The sequence below is a fragment of the Dreissena polymorpha genome, chromosome 8, assembly GCF_020536995.1.
Source record: "Dreissena polymorpha isolate Duluth1 chromosome 8, UMN_Dpol_1.0, whole genome shotgun sequence".
NCBI lineage: Eukaryota > Metazoa > Mollusca > Bivalvia > Myida > Dreissenidae > Dreissena > Dreissena polymorpha.
The window spans coordinates 69,209,701-69,234,621 of NC_068362.1; the positions used below are offsets into that span (position 1 = coordinate 69,209,701).

A 24,921-nucleotide genomic window follows, 5' to 3' on the forward strand; every position below is an offset into this window, starting at 1 on the left:
AATATTGACATCATTATAACATCAAAAAGACGTGTTTTATCAGCATTACTGAATAAAATGTTAGAAAAAAGAGTTTATTTAGAGAAAAAAAAACAAATCTACAGACGCTAGTTTCGGTAAAGATTCCTTCGCTCTGAAAAATGCCGTCCGAAGACAATGTCACACCAAGATAAGTTAACTTGCCTATTACCTCGAGCTTAATATCATTACATTTTATTACATATATTTATGGTTTAATAAAAAAAAACATGACAACAGTGCATAGATATTCCCCATTGGCTATCTGCAACCTATCGAAAAGACGCTGGAGTCCCAACGTTGAGCAATAGAAATAAGCTGCATCGTCAGCAAATAGTGCACAACGTTAATAATTTAAGTTTATGGACATTTACATAGTCTGTAAACCCATTATACAAATAGTCGTATATATCGTTACAAACATGATAAATAATAATGGTAGTAGCGCTTGTTTCAGCACAAAGTGAAACAACTCACATCGTGAAATGTTACTGGTCTGTACGAGTTGCGTCGCTTTGATTGCAACATTGTTTTACACAATGCGCATGCCTGGCGGGTATTGGTAGCGTTCATTCTACCGGCTAAAATCATCGTCCATTATTGGAAGTGTGTTGTTTTGGAATACACATTTACTCGGAAGTACACTTTGTCAGGTAAGACTGTTTGTGTAGCATTTCTTCGGAAACAATTTCGCATGAGACATTGTTAGTTGGAATATCAAAGTGTATTCAATTAGTTCGAAACAAGTGATTTGCGGTTGACATGTTCTGAAGTGTATGAAATGACATATTAATATTGGTGGGTGGGGCTAATAAATTAATGTGATATTAGTCATTGCAGATGGCGTGATGCATACAAATTAATGTGGTTCGCAACTATGTTGTTGCTTGCTTGTACAATATCGGGATACATAATGCATTTTTTTATTAATGCATATCATACATGTTTTGTTACAACTCTTATTCCCGATCAAAAAAATATGATAATCGTTTCTTGTGGTTAGTTAGAACTCGACTTAGAATTTTTCTTAAAGGGAGCTGTTCATAGATTGTCGGAATCAAAAATTTACGACCATTTGCCACCATACATGCCATACGTCCCGATCTCGGCGGGACAGTCCCGCTTTTGGGCCCGTTGTCCCGCCGTCCCGCCATGAGACAATTTGTCCCGACATTCGTAAAAAACGATGTAAGGTGTATAGGTTCCCAATAAAATTCGCTATTCAAGCTCTGTTTCGCTAACACTTAACACCGCTAATCCCTTAATTGCCCCCCAATTAACAATCCGATTCTACTTATCGTGTGTACCAGTGTTGTTTATGACACCTTATCAGCGATTTATCGGCTAATTATTGATTTCATCAGGCATTCACACCATGGTGGTCTTCCAGATAGTGGTCGCTTATTGCTATCGATAGTTTTATAATATTGAAATAAATGTTGAAAATGTGTTTATTTTGTATTTGTTTGAAACGGTTTACAAAACAATTGTTTTGTAAAATTAACGCTACGTCATAAATGAGTCTTTTACATTAAATGTTTAGTTCCAATATAGCTGGATATTCCGAATGTGCAATATACCAAAATCGCAACAAACAGTCCAATAAGTGATACCCATCCTGTCTAGTGTAATAGTAATAAAAACAACGAGGTGCTATGCATGACAGTTTGACCCTACTCCAATTAAGCTAAATACAACGAGGTGCTATGCATGACAGTTTGACCCTTCTCCAATTAAGCCGCGACAATTGACAAGTAACAAACTGCGCATGGACACATGCTTAAAAAAACATCGCAACAAACAGTAAAAGAGTTACCCATCTTGTCTTGTGTTATTGTAATAAAAACAACGTGTTGTTATTCATGACAGTTTGACACTACCCCAATACAGCGCCTGACAATTCACAATTCAGTTTAATCTGTGTATATAGGAAGAAAACAAAATACGGAAATGTGTACGGCCGCGCATTCCGTGTGTAACTGATGTAACTGTTCGGTAGATAGTGTACTGTAACCCGTACTTTCAGTCAATTGGATAGCCTCCCTTGCGTTAATGTTTGCCATTGAAATTAATATAATGAGTATTGTTGTCGTAATGTTCTAGATTTTGTACTCTAAAACAGATGAATATTATCTTCGTTGTTTGCTATTGTCTTATTTAATAAAACTGTTATCGTTATGTTTTAGATTTCATGCTTCATATCAGATGTTTTATGTCTTGAATAAAAGTATCAAGAGTTTTTGTTAGTACTATACTGACTATAGTAAAGGTGGAATGATAGATCGTTTTAGGTGTCCTGCGTTTTGGTCAAATGTCCCGACGATTTTTTATGGAATGTCCCGCTTTGGACCTAAAAAATTATGGCATGTATGTTTGCCACAGATGCAAAAAATAAACAAACACTTTTTATGCTCCCCATATATAGACCAGTTCACGCGTGACGTCACGCGCACCTGCGTGTTTACATCCGGGCTATATTGGTAGTCAAAAGAAAGATACAATCAATGGGGAGAAATAGAGCGTGATCGATTAAATTTAAACGATTATATTTAGATTTTATTTTTCAACATTCCAACAAGTTGTTCTACGTTACTGAAACAACTAAGATTGAACACAATGAATAAATAGATCAAATCCAAATAAAAAACATTTACAAATTAACCATAATGGTATTTGTCTGGGCAGGGACCTTTACCCTGGTCCGGGAAAACTAACATGTTGACACATTAAATAAACATTTATTTAAATTAAATGCAATAGTTTTCATTTGATTGTTTGCATCAATCTTAAAATCGTTTAAGCCTTTGTATTCCGGTGTTTAATTGCCCCTTTGTTCTGCCTAATCCGATTATCTCGTTTTGATCAGATATTGCCCAGACCTAACTAACAACATGGTGTCATAAATCACACTAGGTGGCAGATGACAGTCTGGTCATTAAACGCAATTGATGATGCCACCATGTCTTCATTCTGGTAGTATTAAGTAACTAGGCATTTGGTTGAATAAATTTACCACCGACATACTTAACAGTTGCTTGAATTAGATATGTTACATAATTATTGTACACATTTGAAGTCTATAGATAATCGGAAATTGAACACGGTAAAGATACAAGCCCGTTTTATTTATAAAAAAATAAAGTTTTTATGAATTATAAAATGTAAATAAAAAATATTTAACGTATTTAGCGGGCATCGGTTAATTATAAATACGTCATTCCGTATGAAGATGTAATGTTACGGCAATGCACGAAATACATCATAAAAACAAGAAATTACGTTTGACATCAATGGGGGTAAATAATAATGAAACAATGTGTATATATTATATTATATATGTATATATATTATGTTGTGTGTGTGTGTGTGTGTTTGTGCGTGTGTGTTAAATGTTAGATAGTTGTCACTCATACTCGATCACTAGTAACGAGTTTACAAAATACATGAATACACAGTTCAATTTACATCATGTGAGGTTGTGTTTTTCAGTTGAATGTTAATATTCCTCAAGTCATTCTCTGAACAACACCCATCCAAATTACATGTAAATACCGTCATGAACTTCGCTTTTAATAGGGCTTTGTAGTACGTTTATTTTCAATGAAACACTGACACATTCTAGCTATCACTATTTTTTTATTATTCTAGTTTACGCATGCAATTGATAATTATAATTTTATAATAAGATGTATCATTATTTTTATTGAAGCTTTTCTGCAAATAATTATACGGCTAATGCATAGAGCTCTTTGTTGCGTCGAATTTTCTGTCGTTCAGTCTTCAGACAATCTTAATTACTTTTATGCTAATGACGCGTTCTTTTAAAATGCAAATAAATGTGTTAATGCATTCTTTTGGCACTAAACATGATATTTTTAAAATATTATTTAGGTGTTGTTTTTTTAGTTTCTTTTCGATTTATTGACTAAACAAGTCTCGTTATCCATATGCTTTGCGTTAGCTGCAAGCAATGCTTTTGACTACCAGTGCATTGCGCATGCGCGAAAATCGGGAATCAAAACAATAACAATGAACTGGCCTATATATATATGTATATACTATGGGGAGCATATAATCACCTGTCAATAATACCCGCAAGGGGAGTTAGACAGTATAGTTAGATAGATATAGTTGCCAGTTTGGGGTTCCTTACTTACTATCGTCACACTTTTGTTTATACTGTTTTTCATAGAGCCTTCAACATTTAACCGATCTCTTACATATTTGGCATGTAGGTACCTTGCATGGACCTCTAACTTTTGATGATGTTTGGGGTCACTGGGGTCAAGGTCACTGAGATTAATAATAGGTTTTTTCGTCACAGTTTTGTTACAGTTTCTCATAGCACCTTCAATATTTTTCAGATCTCTTACATATTTGGCATGTAGGTACCTTTCATGGACCTCTACCTTTTGATGAGGTTTGAGGTCACGGGGGTCAAGGTCACCAAGGCTCATAATAGATTTTCTCAAGGTCACACTTTGGTTACAGTTTCTCATAGCGCTTTAATATTTGATCAATCTCTTATATATTTGGGATGTAGGTACCTTGCATGAACTTCTACCTTTTTGATGAGGTTTGAGGTCACAGGGGTCAATGTCAAGGTCACTGAGGCTAACAATAGATTTTCTCAAGGTCACACTTTTTCCAACACAAATAAACCATATATCGACAAAGCATTATTGGGGCGCATTCTGCAGTTTTACTGATATCCTTGTTTTCTCAAGGTTTTAACCCTTATCACTTAGATGCTTAGTGAAAATGGCTATGTGCAAACAGTATAAAACCAGAACAACCTGCAAGTAACTCGCTGTCTGTTCAGGTTTTATGCTGTTTGCTGCTCATGAGTATCTAATGGTTGGAACTGAAACCTTTACAATTTGAATTAAGTAAGAAAGGTCTTTAATTAAATGGAACTTTGTTAGTGACTACAAATGCGTCAAATACGTATCTAGGTGGGAAAGGGATAAATAACAAATAATAAAGAAGTAAACTCATACTGAAAATACATTTTTATTCATGATTAATTATCACTTGAAGTTGATAAGAGTATGAAGCTCTTAGAATTTGAAACAATTAAATTATTTGGGGTGCATCAGTAACTGTTTTTTAAAAAATATGAAAACACATTGCTTTTAACATATTTAAACTTGGCACTTTCGATAATTCAAATGGCAGAGTGGGTACATAGTTGTCTTTTATTGCAAAAACACTGGTTCAAACCTCATAGTACCTGAAGTTGTTATCAATATATTAACAACTCAACATTAAGTTCAATGTATTTTAGTATGGCACATATTGTACAAAGATTGTGTTAAGCAATATAAAGTGGTTTTATATTAGCGATCACAAATACAAAAAAAATACAGTGCATTGCACATCATACTTTGCGCTATATTTTAAGACGTATGTGTTTCAACTTTGATAGACTGATGGAGCATATTTGTTTAGTTATTTCTAGCTTAATATAAACATTCAATACAGGGTACTATATGTGATGCATTAGTTTTAATTACAATCATATGTTTCTAAATAAAATAACTTTTTTAAATGGCACTGAATGGAAATCTTATATATAATTTTACACTGTGTGCATCAGGATAGCAGGTACCTTTCTGTTTCATAAAATATCATGCGCTTGCTAATTGTAAAATAAAGCAGCCTGGTAGCTATTTCTTCACACATGCTGATGTCTGCTTTTTATTAGTTCATTAATAATTAATCCATTACCTCACTGCTGACAGCTTGTCTACAAATTTGTTGCTGTGTTTATGTCTATTGATTATTTAGTTTGAAAACATAACCCTGTCTTGAATATATGAAGCATAAATAAACTTTACAGTCACATAGTGTTACTCAATTGTAAAAAAAATATTTTTAGTATTTTCAAGAAGTGTGCATAAAAACAATTCATCAATCCTGCATCGGTAGATAAACATCATATAACAGAATACAATTCACGTATAATCCAGCGTTTCATAATTTAGATAAGGTGGAAAATTTCAGTAACTGTAATGGAAAAAAGTTTATTTTTACTGAACCTTGGCTTCTTAAAATAACTATTGCTTAATATTTTGTGTAAAATAGCAAAGTGATTAAACCTCCCCCTGGGTTTTAAGGAAACCCATGCATGCTTCCTTACATGTACATTAGTAACAACTTATTTAAAAAGTTGTAGTGGTAAAATGGATACGGTGTCTCTCTTGGTACTCCGAGGTCCTAGGTTTGATTCCCAATCAGGAAGCAATCTCAGAATAGTTTCAAAAACGCCAAGTACTGGTTCTGCAGTAAGTAAATGGCTTTAAATACAATTTAATATTTGAAATTGAACTATTTTAGCAAAAATTGATGAAGTACTTATATATTATAAACTTGTATAAGAGGCTGACATAAAGTTATTAAAACCAGATTATCAGTTTTATTTAAAAAGTCTAGTTGGTTGGTTCCTGCAAAGTTTTGTTCATTGAGAACCACTAATTCATATTGGTTTTCATTATAAATGTAATTATCGTAAACAGTTGGGAACAAGAACAACACTTTGTGACATAACGGTATATGCATATTGTTTATTCTTATGATAAAACTTTAAGTACAGATAGATTTAATAAAAGGGAAATATTTTAATAATATGTTTGAGTATGTAACGTTGCTGTATGTTGCGGGTATTTAGGAATTAACATAACAGATGTCAATTTCGGATGGGACATGTTATGAAGTTTGAAAAATTGATTATGGAAGTATGGTTTCATTTCTCCAATGTAGTTCAATTATCGGGAACATCTGTTGACATGGTCTTAGTTCTTGATAAACAATTTGGCTCGTAGGTCAACATTACTTCAAACCAATACATAATTCAATCAGATATGATAATTATATAAGGGTAATTCCAATTTCCCAAGGTACATACGGATACAAGTTCGGATTGAATGTGTATCGAATGTGTATCAGGGTTTGCATAATCTATTATAGAAGTGTTAGGTTTGATATTACCAATGTGGTTTGTCCATAGAGATCATCTGGTTATATGATCGAGTATGCTTAATGAAATTATCTGCACATGGTCATCACAAACTTTGACATATGGTAGATGCATGAGCAATCCATCCAATCAAGAAGAGTTATTCGAAGGGGTGGGTTTAGTAAATCGGGGATAGAGTAACAGTCAACCAATCAAGAATGGGATAAGACATATCTAAACTTTATGTTTATTTTTCCTGAGAATAAAATGCTGTGAGGTTGTTGTAAGGGGATTCTGCTGTTAGATTTGGAAAAGAACTTTGAGAGTTGTCACGTCTTCTTGACGTGGTGGCCATGTTGGCCGCCGCGCTGTAAAATCGTATTTCATGAACAATAGTAAGCGTTGTGTTAAAATATATTCAACAGAAATAAATCACGATGAAAACGGAAATGAACTTTGTTTGTTACTGTGTGTTTTCCACGAACAATGTGTAATTACGCTACAACTTTAAAAAAAGTAATCTATACAAACTTCCCATGCTTTGCTTAATTCCCCATTCATCAATTTGTTTACCTTTATTGAATAAGACTTCACCTGTGTTATTCCATCATACATTTTCAACTACAATTTATTGCTTGATGAGTTTTTCTCTCTAGTTGAAATTAACCTTCTTATGCCCCCTCCTACACTTCTATTGACCTTGCCACTGTAAATAGCTGCACAGTAAGCAAATACATCATTCAATGAGTCATTCCTGAAGAATGCAAGTTGTGAAAACCATCACTCTATCAAAGTTGTATAAAGGAAATTCTCCAGAAACTTACAATTCTGTGCATCCCAAAGAGTGGAAACTTGCCATAGATTACATGATACAATTCTGAAGATTTTCTGATTTATGGGAGATTGAATTGACTGGCTGTGATTGTTAAGCAGACATTATACATGCTCCTTTGGCTATCTTGACTTCTGTACAGACATGTTTAATACTGTTAACAGACACAATCATTATCACATGTTGAAGAGTACAAAATGTGTGGGAGTTGACATTTATTAAATAAATGGGTTATTTTGTTTAACTAGAGGATTATCCCTTTGCAGGAAATTTTGTTTGATAAGAATTTTTTATCAAAATTGACTTAAGTGCGAATATTATGTTCCTTTATCCCATGAAGGATGTTAGTTCAGTTTAATACAAAAATATAATTCAAAACATGTTATGTTGCAAAAATGCATGATATGTATACATTTCCGTTTGTGCTTGGTAAAATGTATTTCTTAAAGGGATCTTTTCACGCTTTGGTAAATTGACAAAATTGAAAAAATTTGTTTCAGATTCGCAAATTTTCGTTTTAGTTATGATATTTGTGAGGAAACAGTAATACTGAACATTTACCATGGTCTAATATAGCCATTTTATGCATCTTTTGACGATTTTAAAACCTAAAAATTATAAAGCGTTGCAACGCGAAACGATTGAATAATTTGGAGAGTTCTGTTTTTGTCGTTAAATTTTGTGAAACTACGAAGATTGCTTATATAAGGTATAAAATACTTAACGTATGTGTACTCGGCGGAATAGCTCAGTAGGCTAAAGCGTTTTTACTTCAGGACTCTGGCAGGACTCCAGGGGTCACTGGTTCGAAACCTGGTCCGGGCAATGTTCTTTTCCTTTTTTTAATTTTATTCTTGATTTTTTACTGGAGCTTTTACGATCCAATGTTTACATTTATCGATATAAAGCATTTAATGAATAAGTTAAAAAATGCCAAAATCTGTGAAAAGGCCCCTTTAAAGCAGTTGCGCAATCTCTTTTGTGAGGTCAAAACTGTCTTAATCAAAATACAAGTGACAAATTTGCATTATTATCCTTTTATGGGATTGTGGTTCTTGTGGTACTGCATAACTGCCTAAGGGTTTTTTCCGGTTAACACTAAGTGTGGTTATTATTATGATGCAACCATTTTTGTTCTTAAGTACCGGTTTGTACTTGCCCATAATCTTTTTGAGCTGTAGGAATGTTGTGTGGTCGTTATGTATTACATTTCAATGTGTTGCCTTTGGATTATGAGAAGGTCTGACTACAATTGTAGAACTGGACTTCTCAGACTCCTTACCATGGATAAGTATGAGTCCCAAGGGAAAAGTAGGAGTCCCAAGGGAAAAGTAGGAGTCCCAAGGGAAAAGTAGGAGTCCCAAGGGAAAAGCAGGAGTCCCAAGGGAAAAGCAGGAGTCCCAAGAGAAAAGTAGGAGTCCCAAGAGAAAAGTAGGAGTCCCAAGGGAAAAGTAGGAGTTCCAAGGGAAAAGTAGGAGTCCCAAGGGAAAAGTATGAGTCCCAAGGGAAAAGTAGGAGTCCCAAGGGAAAAGTAGGAGTCCCAAGGGAAAAGTAGGAGTCCCAAGAGAAAAGCTGGAGTCCCAAGGGAAAAGTAGGAGTCCCAAGGGAAAAGTAGGAGTTCCAAGGGAAAAGTAGGAGTTCCAAGGGAAAAGTAGGAGTTCCAAGGGAAAAGTAGGAGTTCCAAGGGAAAAATAGGAGTCCCAAGGGAAAAGTAGGAGTCCCAAGGGAAAAGTAGGAGTCCCAAGGGAAAAGCAGGAGTTCCAAGGGAAAAGCTGGAGTTCCAAGGGAAAAATAGGAGTCCCAAGGGAAACGTAGGAGTTCCAAGGGAAAAATAGGAGTCCCAAGGGAAAAGTAGGAGTCCCAAGGGAAAAGCTGGAGTTCCAAGGGAAAAATAGGAGTCCCAAGGGAAAAGCAGGAGTTCCAAGGGAAAAGCAGGAGTCCCAAGGGAAAAGCAGGAGTTCCAAGGGAAAAGCAGGAGTTCCAAGGGAAAAGTAGGAGTCCCAAGGGAAAAGTAGGAGTTCCAAGGGAAAAGCAGGAGTCCCAAGGGAAAAGTAGGAGTCCCAAGGGAAAAGCTGGAGTTCCAAGGGAAAAGTAGGAGTCCCAAAGGAAAAGTAGGAGTTCCAAGGGAAAAGTAGGAGTTCCAAGGGAAAAGTAGGAGTTCCAAGGGAAAAGTAGGAGTCCCAAGAGAAAAGTAGGAGTCCCAAGGGAAAAGTAGGAGTTCCAAGGGAAAAGTAGGAGTCCCAAGGGAAAAGTAGGAGTCCCAAGAGAAAAGTAGGAGTCCCAAGGGAAAAGTAGGAGTTCCAAGGGAAAAGTAGGAGTCCCAAGGGAAAAGTAGGAGTCCCAAGGGAAAAGTAGGAGTTCCAAGGGAAAAGTAGGAGTTCCAAGGGAAAAGTAGGAGTTCCAAGGGAAAAGTAGGAGTCCCAAGGGAAAAGTAGGAGTCCCAAGGGAAAAGTAGGAGTCCCAAGAGAAAAGTAGGAGTCCCAAGAGAAAAGTAGGAGTCCCAAGAGAAAAGCAGGAGTTCCAAGGGAAAAGCTGGAGTCCCAAGGGAAAAGCAGGAGTCCCAAGAGAAAAGTAGGAGTCCCAAGAGAAAAGTAGGAGTCCCAAGGGAAAAGCTGGAGTTCCAAGGGAAAAGCTGGAGTCCCAAGGGAAAAGCAGGAGTCCCAAGGGAAAAGTAGGAGTCCCAAAGGATAAAATAGAAGTCCCAAAAGCAGTCCATTTAAATATTGCTTGTGTTTTCAAATTTGAAGCAAAACATCCATGTATTAAATAAAGAGTGAATATACGTAATAGTATTCTTTGTTCAATTATTGAATATCCATATTGCACTTGGACTTACTTGAATGTTAAGTTTAAACCTGTGGTCATGATACAACAAATATACACTGTAAATGTAGATGACAGGGTCCAAGCCCGCATGGACAAGCCATGTCATATATAGTTTCAATGCTAATATATTGTCATGTTGTGTTGTCATTAGGGCTGCAACAAATCCAAAAAATTTGTTCGGATCCAAATCTGAATCCAAATATGTTTTCTTACAGTTTTTCGGATCCGGATCCCTCATATAAGAGAAAATTAGAAGTTTCTGTCGAAATTTACGAAACGAATGGTTTAAGCAGTATAATTTGACTTAAAAAAAAACATTTATTGACAAAAAAAACATAACAAAGTTCTCGTTTAACATTGTTACTTTGTAGCAATGTCAAAATAAAACGAAACCTTAACAATTATTCACTTAATAGTTTGTTTGTTAACATATTATGCCTTTCACTGTTCATACAGTTTGATCATGATGTTTGTTTTCACAAAAATTAGCATTTCAACATTGTCCGGGTCCAGGCTAGTTGCAATAATTCAACTTACGCTGAGAGTTGCAATGCACTCTCTCTTGTCCATGGGTGCAAATTGTTATCAACAATTCAAAGGTTAATGAACACTGAAACTGCAAGAGCTTATTAAAATTTACCTATCTAAACCACAAATTCATCCGAATGGTACCATTAAAGCAAGAAATAATTGATTTTTATTGACTAAGGTTTTGTTTTGTACGCTGTATACGCCATTTTGGAAAATTGACCCAATATAGGTCAGGTCGCATTACACCAATATTTTGTACGTCGCGTTATGTGTTGGAGCCAAAAAGTCTATAACGATGTGGTATTCAATACAAAATACACTGTTTCAAATTTAAACATAACAATGTCAGCGAGAAAAGTGTGTTGAAACATCGTTGTGTTTTTATCGGATGCATGCAAAGGATAACATCCGTAGGTTTCCATTCAGGTAAATTTAACATGGTTATGAAGTTTATTCATTATTTTCCTCAATTTGTCTCGAACGATGTCTGTAACTCTGTTTGGTGAAAACACTGATTCTGAGCGCTGAACTGCACCCATGTGTATGAAGGAGTGCATATGGACTCCCAGAGCCACCAGAGCAAAAATTATCAAAGGTTCTGGGAGTCCATTTATATGGACTAGGGTCCAGGCAAGCCCTATGAGCACTGGCGAGATCTCCTGCTGTGCAGAAGATTCTCTCACTGGGCACTGAGGTTCCTTGCATCACAAGATAGCATTTAAACTTAGTAGATGATGCTTTCAAGACATTACAATTTACATGATGCAGGAACTCAATTGGACAGGTCGCGAAATTATGCAAAATTTTACCTGAATAACATTCCAGACACACTGGATCCACTACCGTTGTTTTTAATACAACTCAGAAAGACAATAAGTATTAAAAACTTACTGATTGCCGTTATGAATTGCATTTGTAATGTGTAAATCCTCCATGATTTCGAATTAGTTTTGCTTTGTCGCAAATGACACTCTTATACAATAAAAGCCGAAGGATCTCGAATGATCTGCTTTTTGACTGACACACATCAATAAATATCGACTATTATACGTTTCTTTTATCTTTTAAATGGAATCAGTCTATATAAAAAACAATACTGGTGAAAACAGCGCTAGGTTACATACAACTATAAAAATAAATATTCGGAACCAAAATTTTCAGGGGTGGATCCGTACCCGCGGATATTTCGGGTACCCGTTGCAGCCCTAGTTGACATCATATCATTTGCTAAACAAGCATATAAACTCTACAATATTGATAACTGAAAAAATACAGTTTTTCTCTCTCTATGAAATTATATATCAAATAATGCCATAAAACCATGAATTCAAGTTTTTTGCTATTGACTGTCTTTTTGACTAAGTAAGGGTTAACTCTTGGTCCACCCAAAATCACATGTTTCATTTAACATCAATGCCATTTGTTACAAAGCGTTGATACTTGAATGGATGCTGTCATTTGACTTTTATTACACTAAATTACCTGACCTGATTGTGACCTTGACATTTACCCTACTTTATAAAGTCTTAGATCAATTCAGCAGGCCCAGAAGTTTGGTCAACCCAAAACATCATGTTTCATCAAACATCACTACCTGCTACAAAGCTTTGATACAGCCAGGTGGGGTTGTTTGCTCACAAGTTAAAATATTATGCACACTTTTTGTAATCTATGAAAATGAAAATTGTCATGATGTAAAATTGTGAACAATTCCCTTTAAGGATCGAATAAAGCCTTGATTTTGGTATCTTTAACCGCTGGTTATTGTGCCTAGAAGTTACCATTGATATGCACTTTAAATACTACATTTAAGCCTTGATTTATGTGCACTATTGTGTGATGACAATTGTTTGACAATACAATACAATACATGCATTCAGTGCTTAAAATTTAATATAACGTCCCCTTTCTATTTTCCTAGCTAGGACCTTTATTGGAAGCTATTAAATATTTTTGTAAAAACTATTAATGAAAAGCAGCAGCAGTATTCACCAGAGGGGGTAATCACTTGATAGTCAAGATGACAATGTCCATTTCGAGACCAGTATATTCAGCCGTTTCATACCATTTATTACTAGTGCCGTTATTAATTTTGTGAATGCCCCTCACTTTCCAGCCCTATCAGTAAGGAAGTTACTAGCGTCTATTTCGTATTAATATTCAATCTATATTTCGGCTTTACTTGCCACCAAATTTCTTAGCAGGGATGACCTAATTACAGGTTCACTTAGAAAATGTGCAGTGAGTGAAGTCCAGATATAAGGCGAATTTTAATACCAAATAAATGCTTATCACTTTCTTACTGATCAATATGGCTGGAAAGTGAGCATCATTTAAAAATGAAACAATAGTAATAATGGGTATACAACCGCAAAATATACCTGTCTGGGCATGGACATTGCCATCCTGACTTTCACATGATTACCCCCCGCTGTTCACTGTTTATAATGGCAGTATTCGCTGTTTTAAATTGCAAAGTGATGTTATTAGAGATAGTAATCTTTAGTGCTCATTTTTCACCATTTATATGCTGTGATATGATAAAATGTGTTAATTAAATGTTTGTCTTCCTACCCAAATGTGTATGTCAAATAAAATCTTAGCTGTCAAAAAATGTGCTTCTATAAATTATAATTATACACAAAGCAAACTTAAAGCATATCAAGCAGCAATGAAATGCATATTTCTTGTTTAAGGAAGCACTTAACTGACAGGGGTTTTAATCGTGACCATTTTTGGAAAAGGCGTCTTATCAAATTGGGATTTTTTAAATTGTTAAAATGGCAAACTTGGGGATTGATATTGACAAAGGACCAAATTGGGGGTTTTTTATCAAAAAATATTGACAAATCAGGTTATTTTGTGGCCATTTTTAGCTCGACTATTATATATGAAATATATATAGTGGAGCTATCCTACTCACCCCGGCGTCGGCGTTCCGTTCCATGCCGTGCCATGCCGTTCCGTGCCATGCCGTTAGCGTGCAAATGTTAAAGTTTTCGTACTAACCCATTTATTTTCATTGTCCCTTGACATATTGCTTTTATATTTCGCATACTTGTTTACCAACATCAACCCAACCTATAAACAAGAACAGACAACTTTATCAAGCATTTGTCATAATTATTGCCCCTTTTATACTTAGAATATGCATATTATTAATAAATCTATGTCAGAGCTCCAGATAAAATTTTGGTCAAATTCTTATTTACTCCCTATTTTAAAACTTAATTCTTATTTTACCCCCTATTTATAAAATTAATTCTTAACAATATATTACAAAATATTTGTTTATTCATTGTGTTTGACACATCAACAAATTGAGTCATTTACGCAAGAGCTTATAAATTCATCAATTATTGACGAAACCATGCTTTGGTTTTTTTAATCTTATTGAAAGAATGCTTGCATCGTGGACTTTTGACACTGTAATGGCTTTTTTGCCTTCAACGCTTCGGTCGGCAATTTTGATTTTTTCTTTAAAACGGTCACTGACACTTCTGCTTAGGTCATAATGGCCTTTTGGTCACTGTTTAAGTCATATAAAAAACTATATTTAACATTTAATTTTAATGACATTTTGAATAGGTATACAGTATATTACTTGTGTATAAAAATTACGATGAGGGTAATTAAAAAGGTACAATTAACAGTAATGACTCGCCTGCAATACTAGGAGAACAGAATCGAGACCGTTTGGCCTTTCGACTGTTCTTAGGTGTGGCTCTTCCTCACAGCACACGCTTGAGTGACGTTGACTTAAAAGTTGTAGTTTTAATTGAGCGCCTAGACGAGTCAGAACCGGGATGAAAATAATGTTTACCGTATATATTTTGCTACTGGAAGTTTTACGCACGTTCGAAAATTTTGAATTTGTGTTTTATTTTTTCAATGCGTAACTTAACGCAAAGATTTTAAATCTAAATCATTATTTAAGAAATTTAAATCGTTTTTACGCCTGTACGCATGTTATCTGGAGCACTGATCTATGTTAAAGTATGCGTACTACCCAAAATATTTTGTATATCCTTTGACATATTGCTTTTATATGTTGCATACTTGTTAACCATCATGACCCCAACCTATAATCAAGAGCAGACCACTGAATCAAGCATTTTGACATAATTATGGCCCCTTTTACACTTAGATAATTAAACATTTTGCTTAAATTGCCATAACTTCATTATTTATGATCACATTTTATTATTACTTTGACAAAACAACACTTACCTGAATACCACTATGGATTCCACCCAAACAAAACCCCACGCCCCTACCCAGAATCCCTTCCCCCCCCAACCTCCCCCCCCCAAATTTTTTTTATAAAAAACTACCAGTAATTTAATATAAATCTTTATGATAATTCATATTAGGAGAAAAAAATCATATAAATTATAGTTATACATTTTGTTAGATGATCATGAAATAAAAATAAGATAATATTTTCAATTAAGAACATTTGTTTTCTTTTTATGCTCCCCTTCGAAGAAGAGGGGGTATATTGCTTTGCACATGTCGGTCTGTCGGTCCGTCCACCAGGTGGTTTCCGGATGATAACTCAAGAACACTTGGGCCTAGGATCATGAAACTTCATAGGTACATTGATCATGACTCGCAGATGACCCCTATTGATTTTGAGGTCACTAGGTCAAAGGTCAAGGTCACCGTGACCCGAAATAGTAAAATGGTTTCCGGATGATAACTCAAGAACGCTTATGCCTAGGATCATGAAACTTGATAGGTAGATTAACCATGACTCGCAGATGACCACTATAGATTTTCAGGTCACTAGGTCAAAGGTCAAGGTCACCGTGACCCGAAATAGTAAAATGGTTTCCGGATGATAACTCAAGAACGCTTATGCCTAGGATCATGAAGCTTGATAGATAGATTGATCATGACTCGCAGATGACCCCTATTGATTTTGAGGTCACTAGGTCAAATGTCAAGGTCACGGTGACCCGAAATAGTAAAATAGTTTCCGGATTATAACTCAAGAACGCTTATGCCTAGGATCATGAAACTTCATAGGTACATTGATCATAACTCGCAGATGACCCCTATTGATTTTCAGGTCACTAGGTCAAAGGTCAAGGTCATGGTGACCGGAAATAGTAAAATGGTGTCCGGATGATAACTCAAGAAGGCTTATGCCTAGGATCATGAAACTTCATAGGTACATTATCATGACTGGCAGATGACCACTATTGATTTTCAGGTCACTAGGTCAAAGGTCAAGGTCACGGTGAGCCGAAATAGTAAAATAGTTTCTGGAAAATAACTCAAGAATGCTTATGCCTAGGATCATGAAACTTGATAGGTAGATTGATCATGACTCGCAGATGACCCCTATTGATTTTGAGGTCACTAGGTCAAAGGTCATGGTCACGGTGACCCGAAATAGTAAAATGGTTTCCGGATGATAACTTAAGAACGCTTATGCCTAGGATCATGAAACTTGATAGGTACAATGATCATGACTGGTGACTGGCAGATGACCCCTATTGATTTTCAGGTCACTAGGTCAAAGGTCAAGGTCACAGTGTTCTGAAATAGTAAAATGGTTTCCGGATGATTACTCAAGAAAGCTTATGGCTAGGATCATGAAACTTCATAGGTACATTGATCATGACTCGCAGATGACCCCTATTGACTTTCAGGTCACTAGGTCAATGGTCAGGGTCACAGTGACAAAAAACATATTCACACAATGGCTGTCACTACAACTGAGAGCCCATATGGGGGTCATGCATGTTTTACAAACAGCCCTTGTTTATAGAAAATTGGAGATTTTTTTCACAATTTCGGTTTTGGTGGATCAGGTCTGTTTTCTTTGGGATCAGAGCCTTTTTTTTTAAATAGCAAGAAAACCCTCGACTAATTTCTTCATTATAAAAAAAACAGCAACACTTTTAATAATATATAACACTTCTATAAAGGGAATGACATCATTGTATGGTGCGCACTGTTATAATAGGATGTTTCGAGAAAAATTATATCAATACTGAAAAGTTCGCTGCAGCATATTGGATAATTATGGTGTCCCCCTAGGGATCGGGAGGTCAAGGGTTTGATCCCCACTCAGGTAGCGTTCTCTAGATCTTCCCCAAAGACACCTAGTACTGGTTATATAGGCCGAGGATATGGAATCCAGACGTTTCTATAAGCCTGAGGCTTTTAATGCAATTGAGCTTAAAAAAATAAGGTTTAAACTAATTGGGATATCTATTCCAGCTACTTATAAATTAATACCATAATATTTGCTCTCTAGAAGCAAAAGGCCTCAAAAACCATGTTTGCAAATCATAAAAGTCTTCTTGCATTTGCATTTAGATTAATGTAGGAATGAATCAGAATCAGTTTAGTTTGCTGTACATATACGGTACTTGTATGTGCCTTTATCAGTTCTCTCTGCATATAAACTCACTGAAATGCTAATATTGCTGTTTTATTACTATGTCACATTCTATTTTATACCATCTCAAGCTGCCAGCAAGACATAATGCATGAATATTTCTTATCCAAATACCAACCAGATTTATGAGCCCACATAGTTTACATAAAATTCATCCTGCTTATTTCATGCATGACCGAATACAGTGAAGTTCAAGGTCCTAGATTCAGTACAAATGTGCCAAGTGATGTGTGAAAAGTGAAAACCATCTTGCTGACTGGATAGTATTTTTTCATGAACAAGTGTCTGTTTTGTCATAAATTTCTTGATTCAGTGTTAACAGTTCATGCATTCGGTAAGAATTGAATGTGCATGGATGTGAACAAATTTGCTCCCAGGTAAATCTTGTGCTTAATAGATTTGCTCTATCGATTCTGTGCATGCTTATAATACACAGAGCAGTAAAAACAAGAGCAATATGCTTATCTGGCAGTTTGTGCCAAGGATAAAACCATTTACTTATCTGGACCAAGACATAAATATACTTAAAGCAGTCATGTTTTTGCATACAAATAGTTGCTGTTTAACTGTATAGTGTTCAAACCTTAGTTTGGTTAAAAGATCATTGTTAAGTTCATCTTCAAGGCAAAGTTTAAGCAAATACGAAAACAGGTTATACAGTTTGGCCACTAGTAATCAGTAGTTATAAAATAACAATTACATGTTGATAAATTATGTATCATTCGATTATCTATGGATTGCTTTATCTTTAAAATTGCAAACAATAATGTTTGGGCAAAAATAAATCTAACTTACAAAATTCTTATGGGACATGTTTGATAATATAATGTACCTTTTCATTACTTATTCATTGTTATTTTAGTCTCAACTGCCAAGGACACTATAACCAGACCCTTGCATGAATATAACAATGATCTGTCTTACATAGATAGTAGCTTGACCATGGTGTTCCAGCTTCCTTTTTGCTTAACAACTGAAGTCATGTTATTGTAATGCAGACCTGCCTCAATGAAATGTTATACGTTTCCTCAAAAAGGGACTTCTAAAATATTTCATTTTGTTTGTGTATCTGGCTGAGCCCAATTATCAGTTCTATATTGTTCTACATGGAAATTAATGGATAGCATTTAACCATGAAATTAATAACAACATTGTGATGCCTGTTGTTTACATTAATTTTAATATAACTCTGTTGAAAGAGAATTAATTTCACCATGCTCTTTAATGTTTATATTGCAGCAAATTAATATCCTGAATAGATGTTTGACATTTAATAAGCTGTTAGAATAGCTTTGATAGATTAGCAGTGTTAGTTGAGTTTTGGTTTTATTGAGAAAGCACATGCATGGGAATATTTTATAGAAACAATAGAAAAAAGGTGTTTAATGCTCTATATGAAAAGTAAAGTATATTGTGAAATATTTAAATAACTACAGTGTAATAAAAGTATAATACGGTTAAAAGTGAAATTGTGTGTTTGTCTTATTTTCCTGAGGTGGATTAATTAAAATAGACCCAATAGAACATATATAATGTAGTGTGCATTGGTCCAGACTGCATTAATGATGCAGGATCTCATGCTCTTGTTTGACAGAGCAGCAGGAAATGCATGCATCTGGAATTCAGTTTTCCACACACCATCCAGACCTTTATGTCTGCACTAAATAACTCAAATTCTTTACCTTCAATGTTAAAATATTCAGAAATGCAACCAGCAGTTCTACAATATAGAAACAACAAATGCCATAATTTCCCAAGTATTACATTAAACCCACCCTTTATTGGATTCACATAACAATGAAATCCATATCCGAGAAAAGATTTTTATTAAAAAACACTTTCTCTCTTTAAAAAAAAGGGCTCACATGCATCTATTTAGCGTACTTTGTTTGTTGATGCAGAAATAGGTTTGTTGTGAAAACACAACAAGAAGCAAGATTACACTACACCAACAATCATTTTAATCCTAGTTGATGGTGAATGGCCATGGGTATATACAATGTAAGTTATTTTTTCTGAAAATAATTTATGCCTAAAAAGACTATAACATGAAGGAAAATTGTCGTCTTCTCCTTTTCAGATTTAAATTGAGCCAGAAATTTACCGATAATGTTAATTAAATTCATTTGAATACAATAACATGACAACAGTATGTTTTTAGCTCACCTGAGCACAACATGCTCATGGTGAGCTTTTGGGATCACCTTTTGTCCGTTGTGCGTTGTCCCTTGTCTGTTGTCAACATTTTACCTTGTTAACACTCTATTGGCCACATTTATTGTCGGATCTTTATGAAACTTGGTTAGAAGATTTGTCCCAATGATATTTTGGTTGAGTACGAAACTGTGTCATGTGAGTTCAAACACTAGGTCATTAGGTCAAATTAAAGAAAAAGCTTGTTAACACTCTAGAAGTCTTTCTGGTTTGGGTCAGTTAAAAAAACATGGCTGCCAAAGGGCAAGGCAGTTTTCCTTATATGGCAAGTAAAACCTTGTTAGCACTCTAGAAGTCTTATTTTTAGTCCAATCTTTTTAAAACTTGGTCAGAGCATTTGTTCTAATGATATCTCGGCTGAATTATATAATGGTTCTGTTTTGTTGAAAAACATGGCTGACAGGGGGCGGGGCAGTTTAGCTTATATGGCTATAGTAAGACCTTGTTTTAGTACTCTAGAAGTCACATTTATAGTCTAATGTTCATGAAATTTTTATTTATTTTGTTTAATAAAAAGCAACTATTTTAAAATAAACTAGAAACGGTGCAGCAGAGGCCGACGGGTATCCCCATGCAGCATATTTGACCCAGGGGCGCTCCAGGGTTGGTAATGGAGCCATGCATAGTGGAGATTGACCGTATGTCATATTAAGAGATCTTCAATTAGAAGTAAATCGGTGTAGAAATGAAGAAGTTAATGTGAAATAACCTAAAAAATGAGTGAAAATCTCTGACCCGGCCCCACCCAAACCCCCATAACTTTTGACCCAGGAGTCAGATCAAAATTCCAAATAGTGCATTGTCACACACATGCTCATAGCTACCATGTGTGTATTAGTTTTAAGGTTCTAGTGCTAATAGTGGAGGAGGAGATAGTTGCCAGGACGGATGGACCGACAGACGGCGGAGATAACCACATCATAGTTTCAAAATCTAGGCGCGGACCCTAAGTTCAAGGTCAAGTTCACAGGGGTCAAAAATTGTATGCGTATGATAAGGTCTTGTCCAGATACACATGCGTACCAAATATGAAAGCAATATCTGAAGGGACACAGACGTTATGAGCTTTTTTTGAATCGGGGTCGCATATTTCGAAACCTGAACACGGACCACAAGTTGAAAAATTTCATGCCCATGGAAAGGTGTTGTCCAGAATTGCTGTTGCAGATTTCGAAACCTGAATGCTGACCTCAAGTTCAAGGTCAAGGTCACAGGGGGAAAAAAATGTATGTGCATGGAAAGGTGTTGTCCAGATACACATGCATACCAAATATGAAAGCAATATCTGAAGGGACACAGTAGTTATGAGCCTTTTTTAGCTCATCTATTTTTTGAAAAAAAATTATGAGCTATTGTCATCACCTTGGCGTCGGCGTCGGCGTCTGCGTCGGCGTCGGCGTCTGCGTCGGCGTCGGCGTCCGGTTAAGTTTTGCGTTTAGGTCCACTTTTCTCAGAAAGTATCAATGCTATTGCATTCAAACTTGGTACACTTACTTACTATCATGAGGGGACTGGACAGGCAAAGTTAGATAACTCTGGCGTGCATTTTGACTGAATTATGTGCCCTTTTTATACTTAGAAAATTGACAATTTTGGTTAAGTTTTGCGTTTAGGTCCACTTTTTTCAGAAAGTATCAATGCTATTGCATTCAAACTTGGTACACTTACTTACTATCATGAGGGGACTGGGCAGGCAAAGTTAGATAACTCTGGCATGCATTTTGACAGAATTATGTGCCCTTTTTATACTTAAAAAATTGAAAATTTTGGTTAAGTTTTGTGTTTAGGTCCATTTTATTCCTTAAGTATCAAAGCTATTGCTTTCATACTTGAAACACTTACTAACTATCATAATGGGCCTGTGCAGGCAAAGTAATGTAACTCTGACTGGCATTTTGACAGAATTATGTGCCCTTTTTATACTTAGAAAATTGAAAATTTGGTTATGTTTTGTGTTTAGGTCCACTTTATTCCTACAGTATCAAAGCTATTGCTTTCATTCTTGCAACCATTATTAACTATCGTAAGGGGACTGTGCAGGCAAAGTTATGTAACTCTGACTGGCATTTGGACGGAATTATGGGCCCTTTATACTTAGAAAATTGAAAGTTTGGTTAAGTTTTGTGTTTTGGTCCACTTTACCCCTAAAGTATTATAGATATTGCTTTCATACTTGGAACACTCGCAAACTATCATAAGGGTACAGTAAAAGAACAAGTTGCATAACTCTGGATGTCATTTTTACGGAATTATGGCCCTTTTTTGACTTAGTAACTTTGAATATATGGTTAAATTTTGTGTTTCGATCCACTTTACTTCTTAAGTATCAAGGCTATTGCTTTCAAACTTCAAATACTTTCATGCTATCATGAGGTTACTGTACCTGGCAAGTTGAATTTTACCTTGACCTTTGAATGACCTTGACTCTCAAGGTCAAATTATTAAATTTTGCTAAAATTGCCATAACTTCTTTGTTTATGATTAGATTTGATTGATACTTTGACAAAACTTAAACTCTTACCTGACATACCATAATAGACTCCACCCAAACCATCGCCCGTGCCCCCCCTCCCCCCCCCCCCCATTTTTTTTTTACGGTTAAAAAACTAAACTATTTATTTTGATTATTTTATGTTTGAAATACCGTCCAACCATCGCACCCAAGAAACACCCCCCCACCCCCCCCCTCCCCCCACCCCCCACCCCCCCTCCCCCCACCCCCCACCCGAATCCCCCCCCCCCCTAAAATTTTTTTTTTTTTTTTTTTTTAAGATCACAAATTACCACCACACCCTCACACTATACCCCCCCCCCACCTCCCCCCCCCCCCCCCCCAATTTATGTTTTTTGAAACGGTTACAAAACACAAATATTTATTTTTATTATTTTATGTTTGAAATACCGTCCAACCATCGCACCCAAGAATCCCCACCCCCCCCCCCCACCCACCCCCCACCCCCCCCCCCTCCCCGATTTTTTTTTCCTTTTTTTCGCATTTTTGGAAGATAATGTAATAAATGTCCACACCCCCACACAATGCACCCCTCTTCTATCCACCCCTCCCTCCTTTGTGATTGAAAATGATAGTCCCTTCACCTTTAAAAAGAAAATAGATGAGCGGTCTGCACCCGCAAGGCGGTGCTCTTGTTTCCGAATCGCAGTCACAGGAAAATCTCTGACCCTGCCCCACCCCAACCCCCATAACTTTTGACTTCTGTTGCCGTCACCGTTGCCTATATGCTCAAATCTACCATGTATGTAAGTTTCAAGGTTCTAGTGCTTATAGTGTAGGAGGAGATAGTGGCCAGGATGGACAGACCGCGTAGATAACCACATAATCCCCACTTTTTCTCCAAAAAGCATGGGTATAATCATGAAACATTTAAAAATAGAAATGAAATAATATCATATATTGTATGGCAGATGTAAATAATAGTTTGAAATATATTGAGTATGAATATATGCTGACATAGTAACGTGTTGTAGCATCTTTATGAGGTAGGTCAAGTGTGTTTTAAAATGGCAGCACAATTGCTTTGCATGGTATTTAAAGATAGAAAATCCATGAAACCTTGGTTGTTATCATATAACAGACTCTCAGAAAAAACATTTTGGAGGTGAAAAGAATGTCTCATATTGGAGAAATTATGGTCATAGTAAAAAAAGAACACTATTCTATTTTCAGCCTCAATTGAGTACGCCTGCCCCTATCCAGCACCATGCAAGCCCCTCCCACCTTTCAGCCCCAGAATGTGAACCACGGCACAAAACTCCCGCCGGCCAAGCGGTCCCGATACAGGAAGTTTGACATCTACCGTGATGTTACTCAGTTCAACTTCGTGGACAATCATGCCGTCTTGGTAAGAAATATAAAAAACACTGTTTTCTTGCTAATAAAATTAAAAAGTGTGTCAGTTATTAACAAACATATGGATTCATCTTAAAGCGAGTAGATAGGATTTCAGTGACCATGTTTTATTTTTGCTTTCTTAATCCAACATACGAAATAAACGAGGAATTTTACATAAAATTCATTAAAAATCTTTGTATGATATCGTCAATCAAATAATGTGTTTTTTCAATGAAATTTATTAATAACATGTTCATGCTGATACCGAGACCAACTAAAACTGTGTTACTTAAGTATAAACAAGTCTGCAAAGACAAACTAATATAGTATCCCATCAGTGTACATGTTATGTTCATACAGTGCTCCAGCTATGCCGAAATGAAAGGGCGCCCTGCCCTGCCCTTCTGAAGCCCCGCCTTGCCCTTCCGAAGCCCGGCCCTGTCCTTTAATTATTTAACAAATTGTTTTTAAAGCGGGTATATACGATCTTGTCAAATATTTATTAATTAATATAAAATGTGTAGAAAACTTATTATACATATATTTCAATATAAACTAAAATAAAAGTTAAGAAGAACATGTGTCGAAAAATGCGAAATTACCCATATATTTAATTCTGAAAAAGGCTGTACAGCCGTATTCGCCAGCATGTATATAATGCATGTGCGATGTGAATCTAAATTTAGTTTAATGGTTCATTTTAAATTCCTGCAGCGACATCGATTCATACGACACACGAACACTTTCTAAAAAGACGAATGCCTCGGTTATTGTAGGAAAATATGTACGAATTATCTTCGTCACAATCGGCTCGGGTCCCTTATTTGTTTTTGCTCTATTTTATGAAATTTGTCTTAAATGTATCATTTTTCTTGCATATTGTGTGTTATGATAACATATTTGTATCAATATATTACAATTTAACACATATAAAAATCGTATATACCCGCTTTAAAGACATATTATATTTTATAAATCTCTTGTTACATTGTAATTAATTAATTCCTCATTGTAGACATTTAATTTTCATGGTTTTATTATAATGGAAATAATCTATTCTAACAACTATTAATAACATACCCATTAATATACAACAGGGAGCATTCCAGATATGATTTGCTCTCTCGAAAGTGCCCTTTTGACAAAATTCTGCGCATTGAACGTGCCCTTTTGACAAAATAGCCCGCCTGTCCTTTTCAAATCCTTGCTGGAGCACTATTCACATATGGGAGTTTGTATCATGTACAGCAGAAAATTATTTTTAAATGAATAAATCT

General features: G+C 35.7%; 1 protein-coding gene across 3 annotated transcripts in view; it reads left to right on the forward strand.

Annotated features, from left to right (window-relative positions):
• Positions 1-531: 531 nt before the first annotated feature.
• LOC127841023 (uncharacterized) overlaps positions 532-24,921 on the forward strand; it is an 89,864-nt gene continuing 65,474 nt past the window's right edge. The window contains exons 1-2 of one of the 3 annotated variants that reach the window (XM_052369527.1): positions 532-671; positions 23,480-23,654. In XM_052369527.1, coding sequence (XP_052225487.1) covers positions 23,514-23,654 — 141 coding nt within the window. In that variant the 5' untranslated portion in view covers positions 532-671; positions 23,480-23,513. Of the gene's footprint in view, positions 672-17,804; positions 17,958-23,479; positions 23,655-24,921 lie in introns of those variants that run through there. The other 2 variants (XM_052369526.1, XM_052369528.1) reach the window with 2 other exon arrangements.